Genomic DNA, 21,724 nt, shown 5'->3' on the forward strand with positions numbered 1-21,724 from the left:
CACCTGGTAGAGCAGAACGCTGATCATTTTATTAAAGATGAAAGACTTTAGACAGTTTTTCAACTCTCAGTAATGCCATAGTGATCGTTTGATATATGGACCTGCAGCAGAGTTTAGGCCCAGACACGGCTAGTGACGTCAGACTGAACCAGATAGGATTCTTGCCGCTCTTAAAGTGACAGGAGTCATTTTTTAAAAAATCTGGAGACCCAAACAAAAGCTTGAGTGAAAAATCTGCATTTTCATGTGTTTCCCTTTTAGCACGAGAGCGCTCCAACTTAGCCAGCACTCGTCAAGTAAACTCATACTTTCCCTTCACTGTTTCACTACTTTTTTCCTCAGGCCACTCCTCGACAACAAACTGCGAGTGCAGTGGACTGATGGTGCTAGGATGGATGTTTCCGTGTGTGCGTTCCCTCAGTTTAGTCTCATGGAACAGCGATTACCTCCAGCTCTGGGGCCCTGAGCTGAAAATACGCCCCCCATCGGTCCACCGGGGACACACACACACACACACACACACACACACACACACACACACACACACACACACACTCTGGCTTCTTCTTCCCTAATTTCCTCCTGCCTCCTTTCTTCTCTCCTTCCTCTCCATCCCTCCTTTCTTCCCCCTCTCGCTCTCTCTGCGGCAACAGGATGCTTTTTTTTCACCCGGCACAAAGGTGCCCAAGAGCAAGATGAATGCGCCGTGCTTGCCCCCACCCCCCAACCCCCGATGGCGGCACATGCATATATTAAGTGTGATTAAACGCTGTGCGGTGCCTCCATCAAGTGCTTTCTAATGGGCTTTTTTATGACATGAATTAGTCATAATGGGAGAGCGCCACAGTCGAAAACCACCAACCACTGTTGTTGTTGTTGTAGTTGATTTGGATTTTTCACCGTTCACACGAGATAGCTTAAGTTCTGGTGAGGGGCGTTTTTACAGTATGCGGATAAATGAGCTTCGGAGGCTTTTGGCGCGTTTAAACTCATTTCTCGTCGCCTGCTCTGCTTTGTGGGAGTTTGCATGCAGAATACATTTTTGCTTGCTTGAGAAGGTGCAGCGATCAAAAGGTACATTTATTTCTGTGACTTGACTCATGCAGAGCTTTTTAGGGAACACGTAGGCAGCGAACGAAGGAGTCTATGCCCCCGCCGCCGCCCCACCCCATTATAGGGAAATGGGGCCAGATAAGCGTGGATTTGGTGTGCTTGTTTCTTTGCCACGGAGCTCCCCTGTGCACCTCAGCCCCCATAGAGGGATTACATATGTATCATCAGCCGTGCTCTATGACTAATTACATCTGTGAGATGAGATTATGGGGAGGTTTACCAAGCCAATCCCTCCTCTCAGGCAATGTGTATCGGTTCCAACACGAGGTATTACATTATGTGTCTGTGTGGAAGAGAGAACGATGCCAGTTAAGGGGGATTGAGTGACAGAAATCCGCACAAACATTTTTCCTTCTTTACGTTTTCCGGCCTTTTACGTGTGCCTTCCTTCCTTCCTTTCCTCCTCTGCTCACCTCTCTTCCTCCCGCAACTCTTCCTCCCGTGTTTGAGGCCTCTCCTCACCTCACGTCCCTTTTCTCCCTCTTCATACGGTTGTCCGGGAGATAATCTCGAGTCAGCAGGAGATAGAGCAAATTGTTCCAAACACGGTGTTCCCTTTCAGCCTCTGTGTCACCGGCCTGGCATGCAATGATAGACGCCGCCTTCAATCAAACGCACATGGATGGCTGGTGTTCAGCAGGTTGCAGATAAGCCCCTCTGATGTCACTCGCGACACCATGTGATGAGCGCCCGAGAGAGACGGGGGAGGCTGAGCGGCATTGATTTTTGCTGTCACTATGGCAACAAATAACATGATCCTCTCCAAAAGCACACCTTAATTAGTTAAATTATGACTTGTGTGATGGAGAGGAAGGAAGAGAGGGAGGGAGGGAGGCTGTGGAGGAGACGGGGGATAGGAGAGCTTTTCCTTTTCTGATGTTCGGTGCTCATCTTCAATCTTTTGGAAGAGCTGTGTGTTTGATCAGGGATCTGTTGCGCTCTTTGCTTTTTATCGTGACTCTCAGATATACATGCAGCTCAGTTTTCACTGCAACAATAAAGCAGCGCAGCAGTGACAGGCTGCCAAATATCATCCCTGTATGATTATGTGACTTCTGTTCCTCTGCAGCTTTCACTGTTACTCGCTTATTTCTCCACATCGTGAATCCAGCTGGAGTCATCCCGACTAAATCTCCCAATGTCGTTTTTTTCTTTCTATTGTAGGCAGAGCAACTATCAAGGCCCCGGCATGAGCCAAGCCAGCGCTGTCCCCTACAGTCAGGTGGCGGGCAGCAACGCCGCAGCCACAGGCAACGCACAAGGTCCGGGCTACAACATGCCTCCTTCAGGTATTTCACTAATGCCAACGTGCTGTAGAGGTAAAAGCTCGTAAACACAGGCCCACAAACATTGCCATCCCCTGCAGGACATTCTCTTCAACGTCTTCTTCAGGACAGAACGCAGCTGAGCTGCAGTTTTAAATCTTTGCATTATTTGCATGCAGTTGTGTTCCTGCAGCATGAAACCTTGAAATCCCCACATGGCTCTCGTAACGCTTCCCGGGCTTCTGTGCTTTGCTGTTTTGGCCCAAAACATGTAAAATGAGCCTTTTGTATCCACACGTGTACCCCCGCCTACAGGCCGCCTTCAACACATATCCAAGGGTTGGGATCGCTCCTTCTTCCCTCCCAGCTTTACTTTAGCTTAAATTAAGTTGATACTTAGATGAAGTTACAGCTGATCTAATCTGGCTCGTCTTGAATCAGCAGAAAACATGTTGATACAATAATGTCGAACCTTTACGGCAGCATCGAAGTGACGTTTCTATCAGTGCACCTACTCAGAGACACAGCGTAGGTCACATGACAGAGTCAAAGACTAAAGAGTTTCGTTATGATGCTCTTCTGAAGAGCTGGCCCTTCGGTGAGGAGAGCGTAACGCGGTGCGTCAGTTTTTCTTTCCTGCCCGGCTGCATTGCTGCTAAACACACATCGGAGATTTTCCAAAATGAAGCTCTTATTTAAAGCCATACATCAGAACGCATGACATTTGTAAAACTTGAGCCAAATTAGAGCGCCAAGGTTCCTCAAAGCTCATCTGGTTTGCCCCTGGGCACGTAAAAAGCCTTCGGTTTGCCCGCCGCGGCACAGCGTACACCGGAGGAAATACAGAGGGGAGCCTTGCACCCAAGGACCTCTCCTTTCTGCTAATAAGAAATATGCAGCTCGCACTTTGAAAAGTAGTCTTAAGGATCTCAACTCTTCTTCACTTATAAACCTAATGAAGGCACACAAACATCTTAGAAAACAGAAACACGTCTTGTCAGCCAACATCTCGTCAACGCTAACCTTTACATTCTCTCCGCACTTTGAATATGTGAGAACATGAATAACTTCTTCCAAGTTGACACCGGCTTGCTTTTAGTGGATTCTTATCTTATTCTCTCTCTACGTCTTCCTTAAGAAACAGTCTTTTTATACGGCTGTCTTCCATTCAGGATAAATGGGCGGACAGGCTTTAGGGAGGCCTTGAGAGCACAAAAGCAAAGAAGCTCAGCAGCCGAAAGACATTAAAGCATTTTCCATTGTCTGACTGTGCCTGTGACATTATACAGACCATTGTGCAGCAGCTTTCAGTCCACACGGTGAAGGCACCATTCATTTAAGGAGTTAAACCCAATTGAATGTAGCATAATACACAAACATGCCTGAAATCTCTCTTTACTCTTTATTCTGCTCCGTCGTGGAAAAAGTTTTAAAAAAAAATGTGCAAATTCAGAGCATATTTTGTGTTTGTGAGAAGTTTGGTGCAACTGCTTCGAGTCAACGTTTGCTCGTTGCTGTTGAAGGATCCACGGGAATGTCAGGAGACGGGATAATGAGCCCAGATGCCAAACCGAAAACGGAGGTGAAAGATGACGGCGGCCCCGCCAACGAGCCCCACAAACCAAAGGTAACTCCTTGACAGTCTTCCCCATTCTCCCACTTCCTCTCCCCTCTCTTTCGTTTGTAAATGTTCTTTTTAATCTTCCTCCGCTAACGAAGCAGACCAGTCCCGATCAGCGGATGCTGCCTCAGCACAGAGGGCCGTCTCGCTGTTGTTTTCTCACCATATTTAATGATTTGTTTAACATTTACCATTCCTAATGTTTTCCTCGCTTTGTTTTTGCCCTCAGCACTCTCTTCTTGCTGATGTTTTGGCAGCCAAAGCTGCACAGACAGAGGGGGCTTGGCATCTGCAGCACACACATGTACATACACGCAAGCAAACACAGCGCCGACACACACAACATGCACGCAAAGATGGAAAACACGCACTCTAACTAGCCTTCTCCGTCTGTGTCACACACACACTGCTGACTTCTCATTTTGCCCGACAATAGCGGCTCAGCAACAGCAGAACTCTGCTCTTTGCTCTTTTCTACCCCCTCCTCTTGTTTTTCCTTAACAACAACAACACACACTGCCTCCATCACATCCACTACACATCTTTTCCCTCAAAAATCTCTGTCTTTTCTTTTGCTGATTATGGTAGTAGGTCTTCTGAATTATTTAAGGCAGTCAGAGCAGCCAGAAAGACCCCCGGTGCTCCCGAAAGAGATGATCTGTCTGCCAAGAGAGGGAAGAGGAGGGAGAACGATAAGGTTTTGCTGACATGAGCGTTCTGCACACAGTCCAGAAGCACTTGTCAAGCTGTTGTTCCCTCTTTTACACACTCTCCCTCTCACACACACAGACACACATTTAAACTGGGGAGACTAAATGCATGTTAAATTCATTATAGAGTCTTTTACATACAGACGTCTTACACATGCATGAAGCCTTGCTGTTCCTCTGCCACACACTGCACAGACTTATGGTTTCAGTAAAGCAGCAGAGGTCCAGCTTGGGTGTGTGAGGTTTTGCAGGCTGGCTCCGTGTAAACTGTTTGATTGCAGCTCGGCTCTCGGAATGAGAAGAATTCCTTTCAGCTCGTTTTTGTGAAATATTTCCATTTCTGTGGTCCTGCTGTAACCTCAGTCCTGTTTTTGGAATTCCAGAGGAACTATTCTTGGAAATTCCTATAATATTTTTCATTAAAAACAACCAATCCCTAATGCCGCTGGAAGCTCGGGGTGTCTTTAAACAGCGCGCTTGGTGCTGTCACAGACTAGCGCTGATATTTCGTTATTCGTCAGGATCAGTTTGGCCGATCTGGCTTCAGGATATGAAACAAACTCGGGGGGGTGCAGACTGGTTGCATCTGTGGTATCCTGTTACAGCACCACGCTCTGATTCATCCGGTGAGATCGACCTGTTCTTTCACAGATGTTTGTAAAGGCTGAATGGCTCTGTGCTTGATTGATGTCTGCAAACAGCTGAATTCAAAGATGGGGAGGTCTGACCCAATGCTTTTGTCCGAGTAGCGACACTCATAAAGTCAGGAAAACACTCAAAATCAAATTCTCTGATGTTGTAAAGGTCTTCCCTTTAATCAGTGCACCTCTAGCTGTTGTACTAATGATCTCCTATTTCATAAATATCCTTGAGTAGTTTTTGTATCCACAGTCCAGAAACCCAGCGGCTATCATCTGACCTCTGAGGCCTCTGTTCTGTCAGTGTGCACGGTCCACTGAGGAATGAGGATCAGTTATAATACAAAGCTAAAGCATCGTCAGGCGATAGCTGATGGTTTTGAATTGCCTTCTTTTGTTGCCTTCCACAGTGACTGTTATCCTGCATTCAGCCAATCAGATGTTTCTGTGCAGCGCTGAGCAGTAATCCCGCTGCTCTCTCTTTAACAGCTCCCGGACGTTTACGTCAACAATAACAGCAGCGGCGGCTCCCAGCAGTGCGTGTCCCAGCCACCCACTCCGGGCGGTGCCCTACCCGTGCCCTCGCCCCTCTCACCCAGCCCCGCCAGCCTCTCCTCCTACCACGGAGATGACAGCGACAGCATCAGCAGCCCCCCCTGGCCTCTCAAGACTCCCTCCAGCCCCGTAAGAACCAGACACCATCCTGCATGGATGCATTTATGCACTAAAAGCGTGTTTCCGTGTAGTCACTGGAAACCTGCTTGTTAGAGCACGGACAACCTCCTGAAGCAGGATTAAAGTTTGGTGCGATTAACTCCACCGGTTTGAACTTGAATGCTCTGTGCAGGAAGTCTGTAAAGGCTCCGGCTGCACACGCTAAACCAAATGCTTTCGACAAGTATTTATTTTTACTTGGTCATTCAACCAGCAGCCGACTCAGAATGTGTAAATAAGGAATGAATTTTTAATGATGCCCGTGGGAAGAGTGGCTTACTGTGGAAAAGAACACTATCCTGCAGAACAGAGCATGTACTGTATATCACATATAACATACACTGACTCTGAGTTTTCCTAATTAGCACGTCTTTATTTACATTATGCATCTGCATGAGAAGGCAGAAAAACTACCTGACGTAGTGCTTTTATACATCTTGTATTCAAATAAAATGTCACATATTCAGATTCAGAGTTTAATCAGGTACTTTTCTCCTCTGCTCATGTGCATCTCCAGAAAGCCAACCCTAACGCCTCTCCCTTCAGCGGCGACCGAATCGCACGGCTGTACGAGCTCGGTGGAGAGCCGGAGAGGCGAGGCTGGGTGGAGCGATACCTGAACTTCATGGAGGAGCGGGGCACACCTGTTAGTCAGCTTCCCACTGTGGGCAAGAAGCCGCTGGACCTGTGGAAGCTCTACATGGCTGTTCGGGAAATAGGAGGCCTCGCCATGGTAAGGCGCAGGAAGCGTTAGACACAGACTTGAATGTGGAGGAGCTCGTATTCTCACACAGCCAAATCATTTCGCTCCGCTCGCTCTTTGGCTGCTTAGTATTCTTCATAAATCTCCACGGCATATGGCGAGCTTGTAAATGTTGAGAAATGTTCTCAGGAGAATGAGATACATCAAATTAACCTCAGAGAAAGCTGCCTACGTCCTGAAACCAGCTCCAAGCATGTCATTCCTCATGTGATAAAAATGTGAAATTAATATACCGGCAAGGTCAGGTTGGGCAGAAGGACGGAAAACAGGAAGCAAAAGTATACGGACACCTGACGGATACTCGTGTTACACAGCGGCCGGCGTTTTCTGCTCTTTGATGGACCTGAGAGGCAGATTCTCTGCAGATGTTCAACAACACAAAATTAGGAAAAATGTTTCGTTGCTTTGGAGAAACATAAAATTTAACATGTTTTTTTTTTCTTTATGTGTACAAAGATGCCGTCTAAGTGCAAATCTGTAGTTGTTTTACACCTAAAACCTGTCAGACAGTCTTCAGATGTGTTTTCCTGTCAGCTAGAATCAGCTTTTCATAGTTTTAGCAGGTTCACCACTTTAGTAAACCAGTAATATTTTTGCCCTTTTGACCTTAACCCATCACCTTTGCATTCCTCAGTTTCTACTGCTGACTTTCAGTTTGTTTAATTCTCAGCTAAAATCAGGTCCTTCTGCTTCTCTCGGATTAGTCGAGCAAATCTTTCTACACCGTGAAAAACAGGCTGTGTGTTCAGGTCAGGCCCACATACTCTTCTCTTGTGTAACACAGTGCATTTTTTCGCTTTTACATTAAAACGTACAACGTGAATATTATCTGCAAGTGACCTGCGACTCCTGCAAACACGGAGCGCTGAGCCGCGGGGTTGATTATTCTGATTAGATTAGCAGGATGTGATCGCCCATTCTCCAGGCGAAATTATAAGTGTGCAGCTGATACTACCAGGATGGCGCCGAGAAATTATCTCAGTTGTTACGATCTGTGCCAATCATTTCGCTTCCTAACATCGTGTTGTTCTCTGACTCAGGTAAACAAGAACAAGAAGTGGCGTGAGCTGTCCAGCACCCTGAACGTGGGTACATCCAGCAGCACCGCCAGCTCGCTGAAGAAGCAGTACATCCAGTATCTGTTTGCCTACGAGTGCAAGATGGAGAGGGGAGAAGACCCGCCAGCGGACAACAGCAGCAGTAGCAGCAGCATGGCTGGAGGGGACAACAGGAAGCAGGTCAAGATCCAGCCGCCTTCACCTGGTAAGTCCTGATAACACACTGCCTCAGCCTCCAGTCTGTCAGCATGGGGGGTGCAGAGACTCAGACCTTCCTCTGTAGCCGTGCTGAATGGCAGAAATCTGAAGTATACGTTTAGAAGATTGGATGCTTTTATAAGTCTAAGAATCTGACTCCTTAACGACCCTCCGATAGCAGTGAATATTAGATTACAGTTAGGATTACATTTAAAATTAGAAATAGCGCTCAACATTACGCCCTGATTACACGTACACAACTGGAACCCCGCAGAGATGAGTGAACATTAACACTGCTTTGGTGAGATGAGTCTTGGTTTAATAGAGGTGAGCGAGATATGATCGCCACTTGTGCCTCCACGCGGAGCCTCGCCTTTATTTGATTACCCTGCGTCGGAAGGTTAAGTAATATTGTTTTGGTGCACTAGCACAACACAAAAGGTTGCTTTTTGTTTGTGCGAATTACCTGTTGGAGCCATGTGCCTCTGCGCACAATTACAACGGGAGGACGAGGACGGGAGAGAGAAGGAGTCACGTCTCTAATTTGCAGCGGAGATGAGAAAAGTGACCCTTGCTTTTAAATAGAACATTGGAGCACTTCACCCGCCTGCGACGCCACAGATTGCTTTTCCTGGTGGGCGGAAAAGAGCACCAGCCATCATTTGCATACACACACACACACACGCATGCATGCATGCATGCACATGCGAGAAGTTCACGTAAAAGTTTTACAATTCATAATTCAGTGCCTTCTCATCTATTCGAGGGGATTTAAACATCTCAGTTTTTACACAAACTCATTTTACCAGCTGATGGTGCACGTCATCTGAGATGCAGTCTGTAAGGTAAAACGCGAAGAGGTCGACGCTCGTGACGTTTAGGTTGGCTTTTGGGTATGCAGCACTCGACTGTGAACTGCTCACGCTACGACACTCCTGCACCACCATCAGAGTGGGTGGAGAGCAGCATCTGCAGCTAGCACTGCGATTCTGAAGACCAAGAGACGTGTCTGTGCAGCAGTGTGCCCACAGTGCACTCAGACTACAGTAAAGCATGTGTTTCTAATTTGAGTTTCACTTTTACAATCGTGTTGCTGAGTCTGATTCTGTCATTGCATTTTTTTTCTCTCCTCGGTGTTTCCCTGTTTTCCTTCGCCTCTGTCTTTATATCATGTCCATCCGTGTTCCTCCTGAATCATCTCCTTCATGGTTAGGATTTGATTTTTATGTTTCATTTTCAGTATTGATCATTTGTTCATGTCCTGTTTTACTTTGATAATCAGTTTTCTTTTGTTCATGCTTTGTTTTTTTTTACTTTGACCTAATGTGTTATGAACCATAAGCAACAACATGAAACAAAGAGTGACGCCACAGTTTTTGGATACATTGTTTCTAAATATCAAGATGAAAACAGCAGCCAGTAGAGCAAAAGGAGCCAACCACAGATGACCTTTACCCCAAACCTGTCAGGTGTAGGTAACGCCCAAAGACAGTTGCACTCCAACCAGCAGCAGAGAGGCAGAACACATCCAGGACTCAGGACCTCTCATATACCAAGCCAGACTCATACCCCTGAAACTGCAGTGATCATAGGACCGTGAGACCCACACCCAGGATAACAGACGAGCAAAACAAGCACAGCCACACACTGCAGAGAGTTTGTGAACACCTGTCGTCAGCCATCGTTCATCCTCGAAAAAACTCCCAGAAAGGAGCCCGGACGAGCCCCCAATTTATGTTACAATCCAGCTCATATCTGTGTATTTAATGAACAACTTTACTATTAGAAAAGAAAGAAAATGAAAGAGATTTTTTTTTAGCATTTAATTCTGTTTTTATCTGTTTTATTTCATTAAATGTGGCAGTGGGCAAGCTTGCCCTCAGATTAGCTTTATCTTTAAAAAACAGAGTGATCTCCTGTAAACACTAACTTTGCGGTTCGTCTTTGCCCTGCAGGGCTCACTTTGGTTGTTTTATGATTAAATATCCACTCAGTGATGCACTCAAGGCATTTTTCATTTTTCCCTGTTTTGAAAACTATGAATAGAATGAAATGTTTGCAGTTTGTAATATAGACAAAGTTTAATTTAAGTGAAAGAAACTTAATAAATGTAACCATCGTGCAATAATGTTTGATGTTTAAGAAGCAGACTGAATATGCATAATTACCTTTGTATTTATAAATTTGCAAAAAGACTTTTTAATTACTGCACTTGCACATAAAAAGGGAAAATTGTGTTATGAAAAGAAGTGCGTATCGCGCGTGCACACGCCAGGAAAACCTCCCGTTTTTGTCCTTCGTGTTGCTCGGTGTTAATGCGCTCTCTGCCTCTGTGCGCTTTGAACTGCCCCACTGACTCCCTGCCAGCCTATATATAGACTGACAGCCCAGTGATGTCACTGAGGGAGCTTGTCCAGCAGGGCGGGTGGGGGTGAATGGCGGTGGGGTGTGGGGAGTGATTAATGAGGGCTGGAATGTAGAACGTAAACAAACCCGACCTCGCCGTCACCTTTCATTCACAAAACAGCTCAGCTGACTGACTTTTTCCCCCCCTTCTCCACCCCACCCCCACCCTCCCCCTTAACCGCTGCCACCCCTCTGGATTATGTCACCCGCTGACACACACGCTTTTGTGTGCGCACACATGAAACAGCCACACACACTTTTTTCCCCCCTTACGTCTCGCTCTAAAAGACGAGCAGAGGGCACTTAAGTTCACGCTGTCCTCCGTCCTCATACCGCCACCACCCCCACCGCCGCCGCTCTTAGAATGGTAAACCTCTTAGCCCCGACTGACCCCGCAATTGTTTGCACTTCCCCACGCGTGCTTTCCGTTTGACGCCGGGATATCCCAGGAAGTGAAGAATCCCTAATGCTCGCTGACCCCTCTTTGCCCCCTCCTACCTCCTGCTCATAATCATGGGATAACCATCTCTCCCTGTCTCGCTCTCCTTCTCTCCGTCTCCTGTGATGTAGAGGCAGAGGGTATCATTGAATAATTCAGAATTAGCATGAATTTTTAAAGCTTAAGTCTTTCTATGGAAACGTGTGGTGCAGGGAAAGGCCACTCAAGATATTCGAGAGAAAGGCTTCTTACACTAAATGCTCATTAGGACACTTTCATATTCTCTCTGTCTCCGTCTTTGTCATGATTTCACTGGAACGGTCCACGTCTTCTGTTAAACCTGCTCCTGGGAATTTGGATCCGTTGCTTTTATCGGGCTGGGGGTTCAAATTTCTTCTGATTTCCTCATCATCAGGAGTTTAGGTGTCATAACAAAAGTTTGCACTAACCCGCTCTTAACCCCAGAGTTTCTGTGTGAAACCTCAAGCTTTCTGAAGCGTTAGCTTGAACATGTCATGATTCCATCACATTGGCTGTTTAATTTTACATCTGATACATCTGTGGCCTCGAGCTTAGCTCGCCATTTGAAGTCGATGGCACACAAAGACAAAAAAATCCAGCTAAACCGTCTTCAGACAGCTTTCACATTAAGAGCAGGTCTGTGAGTGGAGGCATCCTTCCCTCTTCCTCCTGCCTCCTCTTCCTCCGCTCGCCTCCTGTAGGCTCACGTCTCGTGTAGGGCATCGCTGCGAGTGCTTTGGCCTTAAGCCCAAAGGTATCTCCCTATTACGGCACATCGCTGCAGTAAAACCAGCTCTAACTCAACCTTCAGATCGTATCTGAAGACTTGTGGAAGACCAACAGTGTCAACGTGTTCTTATGATACAGAACTAATACTCCTACTTGTGTCTCCCAGCTCATTCAGGCGGCTCCCTCCAGGGCCCACAGACACCTCAGTCCTCTGGCAGCAGCTCTACAGCAGAGGCAGCGGGGGACCTGAAGCCCCCCACACCTGCCACCACCCCCCTGGGACAGGTCACACCACTGCCCCCCAACAGGTACACACAGACGCATGCATGATGCTCCTGGTGCTGCATTTACTGACGTGTGCTGCTGACTCATTTTCTCTAAATAAGTTGTGTGTTTGTGTGATATCGTTTGTGTGTCAGCAGTCTGTTTGTTGATGTGTGGTATCCAAAAGTGTGAACATTGTCTCTAAAATTAAACAACAGCGTAGTGGAGCGAGCTTGAAATAAAAGGGGATGCTCTCAGTGTGCTGCTATGTTTAGGTGAGACTGGGATGTGTGATTTGGTTCTTTCTGCTCTTTATGTGACGATTCGAGTCGCACGCCTTCATCTCTGCTGGTTTTAATTAGAAACAGCAACAATCACGTTTGCTGAGCCTGAGAGAAGCACTGTTTAATCGGTGATGGGAGAGTGTGTGTTTGAGCTCTTTACCTGGATGTCATTATTAAGCTTCCTATTTTAGATCAAAGGTTTTATTTTGCACACAGTTGACTGACGGCCTCTTGTCACATTTAAATTTAAGGTTTTTTCGTGCGCATCACAGCGGGGCTGTCAAACTCTGTTTCCTTCAGGGCCACACTGGGACACGCTGGACAGTTAATTAATGTGTTTTAATCTAATATAAAAAGCATGTCCCTCACAGCCTCCTCACAGGCCTCCCAGTCAAGTCAACAAAAGCCAACAAAAAGTAATCGACTCGATTTATTCACACAAAATAAAACAGTTTTGTTGTTGAGTCTCCGAGTTCCTGTTTCACAGTCCTGAATGTGACACATCGATGGCTGCGTGCGACCTACCTGTCCTTGTATCCACATTAAAAACCTAAAAAAAGTTTTTTCAAATTAAATGTTGATTTTGTGTCGTTCTGTGTCCTGAGCCGCCCATTATTTCTTTCTGCTTCGTTTCCACAGAGCAGACTTTCTTGTCATTTGTAACGTGGTCCTGAGTTCTCTGAAGGTCTTTGAGATTGTTTTTATTTTTTTGACATTGGCGGCTTTTTCACTCATTTTCAATCCAGGCCTCGTACCTGTCTGTTTTTAAAGCAATGTTTTTGTTAGTTCAGCTGCATAACTCTGACCTCTGAGTCATTCATGCATAAAAAAGCTCCTTGCAGATGAAACTGTGTTGTCTCTACACATAACAGACAACCTAGCAAAGAGACTATTTTAGATGATCTCTTCATGTCACAAAAACATTTGGTCTCATTTCTTTACTGTCCTCACTTGAATCTGTGAAAAGTACCCAAGATAACACACTTTGACATGAAATAGTATTTTTGTACCAACAAAATAGCTCAATAGCTGTGAGCTGAAGAGCTGGCTTATCTCAGAAAAAAATTTGAGGAAACTGAACAAGAATCAGGAAAAAAGTAAAGACCTGATTCAGGATCTGAAAGATGTATTTGGACCTTCAGCTGATCCATCTGCTGTTCACTGAAGCTTCAGCAGAAATGATCTCAGTCGAAGGACAGCTGTCAAGAAGCCAAGACTGAGGTATTAAATTACACAAGAACTGGACTGAAAATCAGAGCAATGGGTGTGACGGTGTGAGGAATATAAATTTGAAAAGGTTTGGTTCAAATCATGGTCAGTATGTACAAGGAGGTCAGGGGGAGGTCCAACAGTGAGTCTGCAGCCATCTGTGAAGCAGGGTGGGGGGTTGAGCTGCATTTCAGCCAGTGGTGCTGGGATCTTGTCATGAATGCAGAAAAGTACCATCAGATTTTGATCCACCATGGAGTAACATGTGGAGAGCATGGCAGTGAGGCACACAGGGGAACACCATCAGTGTCCCCAGAGCCCAGACCTCAGCATTACTTGGGCAGTGTGGGATCATCCTGATAGAGAACAAAAGGCAGAAACATCCAAAGAAGAGCTTAAAACATCCTGGAGAACCCACCTGAGAGAGAGTTGAGTCTGTGCTGAAGGATAAAGGCGCTCACACCAAATGATGACCGTTAGAAATGTGCAAACTGTTTCATATTCTGCATTTCTGTGTATGTCTGCACGTTTCAGTACATCTCTGCACCTTTTTCCTATTTTCAAAGGAAAAATTTAAAAATACACAAGGAGCGGCTCAAATAATAAAATGACCAAATAGTATATGTCATGATTGACTCCCGCTATTAAAAAATGAAACTGACAACTTTATTATTTTGTATCCAAGCATTCAGTGTGTTGTGTCGGTGCCTCTCATCCCCCCTAACTTCCAGGAGCAGTGTGAGCGTGCAGGACCCCTTCTCAGAGGTGAGCGACCCGGCCTTCCAGAAGCGGACTCCCGCCCTGCCCCCCTCGGCTACGTACCAGCAGGGCCTCAGCATGCCTGACATGATGATGAGGATGCAGTACGATGCCAAGGACCCCTTCGCCGGGATGAGGAAGAGTGAGTGAGACACATGCAGTAATAAACCTTCACCCAAACCCGATTCTCCATTTTTATTGTCCTTAATTGAACTTTGAGGGAACAGCGTTGTTCTGAGATTAATTTAATCCACAGGTACGACAAATTAGGGGGTCGTTCTCAACTTCATCCTTAAACTGTGCAAAAGCTTTCATTTCAGTGAATCGTGTATCCCAAAGACAGTGGGCTTTCATCTGTTTCAGTGGTCTAATTCATTATCTTGTCACTGTGTCATCTCACATCAGGACAGATGTGTGTGTTTGTGTGTGTGTGTGTGTGTGTGTGTGTGTGTGTTTTCCTACTAGAAGTATGAATCGAAATGAGAACTGTTTGTCGCTTTATCCAAAACACACCAGCTCGTTTTAAGTTCTTGTAGCTTAGTCTGCGTCTCATCCTAACTTTGTTCCTCCTTTTCATCCTCTTGTTTCCAACCTTTCATCCTTCCCCCCGCTGTGAAGCACCTGCTTCGACCAACTCGTGCGGTTTGGTTTTCAGAACAAACGGGAGTTTTAGAAAGAATGGCGGCTCCTCTGAAGGCTGGCGAGAATGGAGTCTGAATGAATAATATGGTGGATGATAGCTGCATAACAACTCAGAACAATAGGTTTAATCATGCAAAGTGCAGAATATTCATAGAGGCATGCTGCCACCTGCTGGTCAGCAGAAACATGGTTCGTGCATTCAGAAATGCACGTTTAGCTGCTGTTGGATATTTCCAGGAGAATGAAACCATTTCCCCTCCTTGTTCTTTAACGCGTTCATACAATTTAGATTATTAGGTCCAGTCTAAGGTCTTTGCTTTCCTTCCTCCACAGTGGCAGGAGCCGATCCTTATATTCCAGCCCAGATGCCCGGAAGCGGTATGCAGGACATGTATGGTCGACCCCCATCAGCCCTGAGCATGAGCCAAAGGTCACAGTACCCGTACGGGCCGGGCTACGACAGGAGGTAAAAAAACGTAAAAGTGGGGGAATCAGTTTCCTCTTATTTATTCTGTCCTGAACGTCGAGGCGTGGTGTACTGCACAGCATCAGTAAAGCATGTCCTGCTGTCTTTAGGCCGGACCATATGATGGGGATGGAGGGGACCATGGGCCCCCCTGGGAGTCAAACCAACATGGGACCTTCCAACAGTGAGGGCAGCATGTACTCGCCCAGCAGATACTCCTCACAGCACAGGTCAGCGCTCTCGTACGTGTCTCCAGCAGAGTGTACGTGCCTCTCTGGAGGCCTGTGCTCTGTAACAATCAGTGAGTGATACTCTCTTTCCCCTCTGTCCTCTGCTTCAGACACGACGGCTACGGTCAGCAGTATTCCAGCATGCCATACGGGATGCATCCATCTGGGATGTACCCACAGCAGCAGGTGAGACAGCTCGTCACGGCGCTCTCAGTCAGAGCTTTACCGTAATCATACCTGCTGTAAACAAGACGTTTGATTAGAGTGTCAAATCTCAGCCCAGAGATAATAAATTAATAAGATAACAGCACAGTGGGTGGGATGTGTTTTGTGACTGTGGTTGTTTCTTGTTGTCATTGTGATCACAATCAATTTCTGCTTTTTTGAACCATCAGAATGAAGTAAAGCAGAGCGATGATTGCTTGTTTTGAGTCCTAATAATGACCCTCATGAATGGGCCAATCAATGGTCCTCTCTCGCACGTCATTTGTCAAACTGAAGATTATTAGCGACGTAATTATGGTATCGAGTAGAACTGTTTCTTTGTGTCTCGGAGGAAAATAGTGTGAGGTAATTGGCCATTAGGTGACCGCTCTGAGCAGAAGCCATCGCGTGTTTTTGCAGCGACCTGCTGCGTTTCTGCCACACGAGCGTGGTTTCAGATTTAGTTCACAACTCAGAATATTTCTGAGTCTTTGATAGATCGGCGGAGCTCCCGGCTGGAGGTGTAATGGAGCATCGCGGTAAAATAATTATGGTAATGGAAGTACGAGCCACGCGCCTCACCTCTCGCCCACTGACAGGTGGATGTGAAGAAAAATGGATGCTCTCGTGAGCTTCGTGTGCACGTCTCATGGAAGCATGTTTTCATCGTGTGATTGCTTTTTGTTAAGCGTCGTCGCTAACGATCTCCCCCGTTGCTTCAGCAGGGCTACAAGCGTCCGCTGGATGGAATGTACGGCCCCCCGCCCAAGAGACACGAGGGCGACATGTACGCCATGCAGTACACCAACCAGCAGCCGGACATGTACAACCACTACGGCAGCAGTTACTCTGAACACAGACCGCTCCAGGGACAGTTCCCCTACCCGTACCCCCGCGACCGTATGGCCCCCTCGGGCCAGAGCCAGCACAGTATGCTGGGTGGGGGGCCCCCTCCTAATCACGCTACTGACGGGCCCAACATGTGGCCTTCGAGGACAGACCTCGGCTACCCCTACCCCAGCAGGCCGGGATCACAAATGCCCCCGTACGGCTCGATAGGCAGAGACGACATGGACGGGCGGCCCGGGCCGGAGCAGTGGCACCGTCAGTCTCCGTACATGTCATCATCAGGCGGCATGCCCCCCCTGTCCTCGCGTCAGCCGTCGTCTTATTCCAACTCCCCGTCCATGGCCAACCACCTGCCCAGAGCGCCGAGCCCAGGGGCCTTCCAGCGCTCCATGGACTCTCGAATGTCGCCCAGCAAAGCACCATTCATGTCCCCCATGAAGATGCCTAAACCCGGCCTGGCCATGATGGGATCGCAGGGCGGTGGACCCATCGGGCAGTTTCCTCCTAATCTGAGGAGGGACCTCAACTACCCACCAGGTTCAGTGGAGGGCACCCTGCCGATTCTCAAGCCTCGACGCAAGCTAACATCCAAGGACAGTGGTAAGATCGTTTTTTAGGTTCTCAGCAGCAGCATATTTGCAGCTTGTTTAAACCTGGTTCTTCTCCGATGGAAGTTTTCCGTGTTTTCCAGCTGTAAAAGAAACGGTGTTTTAGCTCCCCTATCACTGCACTGGTGCAGCTCATTGTCAGCTAACGGTAGCACAACATGAGCCAAATTTTATCAAAGAAATTACAACCATCTACTTTGGTTAGCGTCCCTCTTATCTTCAGGACGTTTGATTGCCAGTTTTTTTTCTTCCTGGTTCCAAAAATCCCACTGTTTTAATCCCAGGAACGCCTGAGGCCTGGCGCGTGATGATGTCTCTGAAGTCTGGCCTGCTGGCAGAGAGCACGTGGGCGCTAGATACCATCAATATCCTGCTGTACGATGACAGCACAGTGGCCTCCTTTAACCTCTCCCAGGTAAAACCAACCCACAGAACAGAGCCTGTCTTTATCATCATCTAGATCCTGTTTTTCTTTTGCAATAAAACTCCACAAGAGTCAAGTTAGTTATGCACCTCTGAGGTTTTGCAGTATTATATCTACTTAAAAATTCTTGGCTCGTATTCAGAGTCTGGGACTACTTGATAGCTCGTCTGACTTCTTTCTGCTCAGCATTGATCACGTTTTATTTTTCTCTCTCCAGTTGCCTGGATTCCTCGAGCTCATCGTCGAGTACTTCCGCCGTTGCTTGATTGAGATCTTTGGCATCCTGGAAGAGTTTGAGGTGGGGACTAAGAAACTGTCCTCAAGTCCAGCGTCTGCACAGAACGAAAGACCTGAGCGGGATTCTGGCTCTCCTGTCCAGCCTGAGCTCTCCAAAGCCGAGGAGACCCAGGAGGAGCGTGCCGAGGGCGTCACCGAGGAAGTGACACCTGTTGCTGCAGAGCCGGCCGAGGTGAACGGCAAAACAGAGGAGTCCAACATGAGCGTTAACAGGGAGGACAAGAGTGGAGAAGATGGTGAAAAGGAGGAAAAAGAAGAAGAAGAGGAGGCAGCAGAGTGTGAAGCAGAGACCGTGGATCGGCCCGTAGCAGAGGCGGAGCATAAACCCAAACAAGCCAGCAAATACGACAAGTTCCCCATCAAGATTGTTCACAAAGAGAACCTGACCGACGACATGTCCGGTTACCTCACAGAGTTTACCAGCGGGCTGCTGCACTGGCAGGCGGGTGGAGGCGACTCCACGGCACACATTCAGACACACTTCGAACCCCGGAGCGAAGCGCCCGAGGATGAAGGCAGGAGAAACGAGAGCAAACAGGAGAGCAAGATGGACCACGAAAAGAAGCAACCTCTGAAACACATCACCGCGACTATCGACGACGTTCTGTGCGCCCGCGTTGACGCCCTCGCTTACGGCCATCCCGCGCGCTCTCTGCCCTCTTACCCCTTCAGGGTGCACCCAGATGGGGAGGAGGACCACATCACCTTGCTGGAGGATGAGCCACGCTGCCTGGACGAGGCTCCGCTCACCACCACGTCTGCCTGGCAGGACTCGCTGTCCAAGCGGTGCACCTGCGTCTCCAACATCGTCCGGAGTCTGTCCTTTATCCCGGGGAATGACTTGGACATGTCCCGCCACCCTGCTCTGGTTCTTCTGCTGGGCAGGCTGCTTCTGCTGCACCACGTGCACCCTGAGAGGAACAGGTTACCTCCCAGCTTCCAAAGAGACGAGCAGCAGGAGCGGGGGCTGTCGAGCAGTAAGGACGAGTGGTGGTGGGAGTGTCTGAGTCTGCTCAGGGAGAACGCCATGGTCACTCTGGCCAACATCGCTGGCCAGTTGGATCTCTCCACTTACCCAGATACCATCTGCCTTCCCATCCTGGACGGCCTCCTCCACTGGATGGTTTGCCCCTCAACCGAAGCCCAGGACCCCTTTCCGTCGGCAGGACCTCATTCCCAGCTCACCCCCCAGAGGCTGGTGCTGGAATGCCTCTGCAAGCTGAGCATCCAGGAGGGCAACTTGGACCTCCTGCTGGCAACGCCGCCGTTCAGCCGACAGGAGAAACTGTTCACGGTCCTGGTGCGCTACGTGGGTCAGAGGAAGGCCCAGGTGTACAGGGAGATGGCGGTGGCTGTGCTCTCCCACCTGGCACAGGGAGACCCCACAGCGGCGCGTGCCATAGCCATGCAGAAGGGCAGCGTGGGTAACCTGGTAGTTTTCTTGGAGGACGGCGTTAGCATGGCGCAGTATCAGCAGAACCCTCACAGCCTGCTGCACATGGGCCATCCTCCCATGGACCCGCCCAGTATAAACATGATGTGCAGAGCAGCTAAAGGCCTGCTGGCTATGGCCAAAGTGCAAGAGAACAAGAAAGAGTTTGTACTGTATGAAAGCAGATTATTAGACATCTCCATCTCCTCGGTGCTCAATGTGGGAGTGGTCGCCATTATTTGCCAAGTCCTGTTTCACTTGGGGAAGTTATGACATGAGGAGAGGCGGGACTGGCGCGGCACACGCTGAGGCTATTTCTGTGGTTTTTCTATTTTTATTTATTAAAATGACAGAAAATGTTTGTGTTTTTTTAAAAGAAGTATCTGCATAAACAAAATGTCTCTATCTATATACATATATATATATATATATATATATGTATAGCTTCTGGGCGATGTCGGGATTTGAAAGCTCGTTTTAATACAAATATTTAATACCTGCTGGTGTCGGATTGCTGCGTTTGGTTTGGCATTATTTTCTTTTCTTCCTTTGTTTACTTTTTCAGCCAAAGCTGCCACCAGATCTTGGTGCTCGATTCTGTGGTTCCTTTAGAGTCGATGAGATGTTTTTCAGTTTTATAAACGCCAATATGCTCATCAACTTTTTGTTAATGGAGAGTATTTATTTAAAATGTGACACTGTACAGTAGTTTGAACTTTTTGCCAACAGCGGTGGAGGAAAAAAACACAAAGAAAACACTGAGTTTTTAAACTGAAACGTCTCCATCGCTGGAACATACGTTGTGCAATAGGACTTGGAGCAAGTTGTCCCTTTGAAAACCAGAGGATGTAAAAGCTTCTGACACCTGCAGTGTGCGCTCATGGCCACGAGGAGGCAGCATTGCACCAGCCAATCGACATCAGAGAAGAGCATCCGTCAGAGAAGCGTCTAATTTATCAATCATAGCCTCAATGACTTTCACAGATGAACTTTGTGTTTCCTGATCACTTGTGTTATGTCTGTATTTTTTCATCACCGTGTATATAAACTGTTGTACACACGATTCTTTCGGTCTTTATCTAGCATAGCAGGAGACGGGACTTTCTGACTATTATAACAAATGCTTTTATTGTTGGTAAATTTGGTATTGTTATTATACATATTTTGTTAATGGGGTCAAATATTTGAACATGGCAGATGTATCTGATGTTTCACCGTTCAAAAAAAACACACAAAAACAACAAAAAAAGAAGAAAAAAATCCTGTATGCGTTGTATTATAGCTGAGAAAACAATCGCTTTGGTAATGAAACGTGGAAGTGCCAGGGTGAGGGGGTGACTGTGGAGACGCCATGCGAGGGAACCGAACATCTTTCTGTTTGTTCACGTCCTGCGTTCATGTCAGTGGGCATATTTTTGAATCTACACGATGCTCGAAAACAAAACACGTGAAAAGATCAAAACATCCTGAAAGCTCATTGTAAAAAATGCCTTTTTTCATATGACTCCTGTCTTTTATTCAGTATACACATTTATACTCTGTGCTGCACATGTCACGAATAAATGTACGATGAACATCGTTAAGCACTGGAGACGTTACATTATGTCCAGACAATCTTAGGCCAATAAAACAAACATCAACTGCTTACGTGGGCTGTCTTTTATTGGCTGCATCCGGATCCTTCGTGGCACAGGTTCAAAAAGGTGCTGAAAACATCTGAGAGTTTGGTCCAAGCTGAGATGGTAGCGTCTCACAGTTCCTGCAGATTTGTCATTTGCATCCGTAGCGAGAATCCCCCGTTGATTCTGTTGGATTGAGATCTGGACGCTGTGAAGGGCCGTTTGAGTGCAGTGAACTCAACAAACCAGTTCGAGAGGATTTGAGCTTCATGACTTGGTGTGTAGAAGATGGTAGACTGGTCTAAAGGGACGGACGTTGCTCGGGTAGGCTGTGGAGCTTTAATGATGCTCAGCTGGTGCTCAGGGGCCCAAACTGTGCCGAGAAAATATCCCCACATCGTCACACCCCCACCATCCTATCCTTGTAATGATCAGCTGTTGGTACGAGGCAGGATGGATCCATGCTTCTGGTTGTTTACACCGAACTCTGACTCTAATCCAAATGTTGCAGCAGAGAAAGACTCATCGGATCCCAAAACGTTGTTCCATCATCTGTTGTCCAGTTTTGGCGAGCCTGTGTGAATTGTAGCTCCAGTTCTCCTCTGACATCAACAAGGATTTTCTCCTGGAGAGCCGCTGCTCACTGAATTTTAACCATAGTTGTTTGGGAAAGTCCAGCAGATCAGCCCGCCTGGCACCAAAAACATCACCACATTCAAAACACCTCAGCAGCTCACCACCACCCAAAAGCATCTGTGAAGT

The 21,724-nt window shown here is 47.3% G+C and overlaps 1 protein-coding gene across 5 annotated transcripts in view; it reads left to right on the forward strand.

The window, feature by feature from the left end:
* The window catches only part of LOC102196556 (AT-rich interactive domain-containing protein 1B-like), a 163,001-nt gene extending 142,011 nt beyond the window's left edge, over positions 1–20,990 (forward strand). For 3 of the 5 annotated variants that reach the window (XM_005739012.1, XM_005739016.1, XM_005739014.1), the window contains 13 exons: positions 2,278–2,402; positions 3,902–4,005; positions 5,837–6,031; positions 6,579–6,794; positions 7,865–8,087; positions 11,842–11,983; positions 14,164–14,333; positions 15,167–15,299; positions 15,410–15,529; positions 15,640–15,715; positions 16,456–17,182; positions 17,475–17,605; positions 17,832–20,990. In XM_005739012.1, the coding sequence (XP_005739069.1) occupies positions 2,278–2,402; positions 3,902–4,005; positions 5,837–6,031; positions 6,579–6,794; positions 7,865–8,087; positions 11,842–11,983; positions 14,164–14,333; positions 15,167–15,299; positions 15,410–15,529; positions 15,640–15,715; positions 16,456–17,182; positions 17,475–17,605; positions 17,832–19,616 (4,147 nt within the window). In that variant the 3' untranslated portion in view covers positions 19,617–20,990. The remainder of the gene's footprint in view (positions 1–2,277; positions 2,403–3,901; positions 4,006–5,836; positions 6,032–6,578; positions 6,795–7,864; positions 8,088–11,841; positions 11,984–14,163; positions 14,334–15,166; positions 15,300–15,409; positions 15,530–15,639; positions 15,716–16,455; positions 17,183–17,474; positions 17,606–17,831) is intronic. The other 2 variants (XM_005739013.1, XM_005739015.1) reach the window with 2 other exon arrangements.
* The last annotated feature ends 734 nt before the right edge of the window (positions 20,991–21,724 follow it).

This window comes from Pundamilia nyererei, unplaced genomic scaffold (genome assembly GCF_000239375.1).
Source record: "Pundamilia nyererei isolate P.nyererei 1_Seehausen unplaced genomic scaffold, PunNye1.0 scaffold00088, whole genome shotgun sequence".
Taxonomy (NCBI): domain Eukaryota; kingdom Metazoa; phylum Chordata; class Actinopteri; order Cichliformes; family Cichlidae; genus Pundamilia; species Pundamilia nyererei.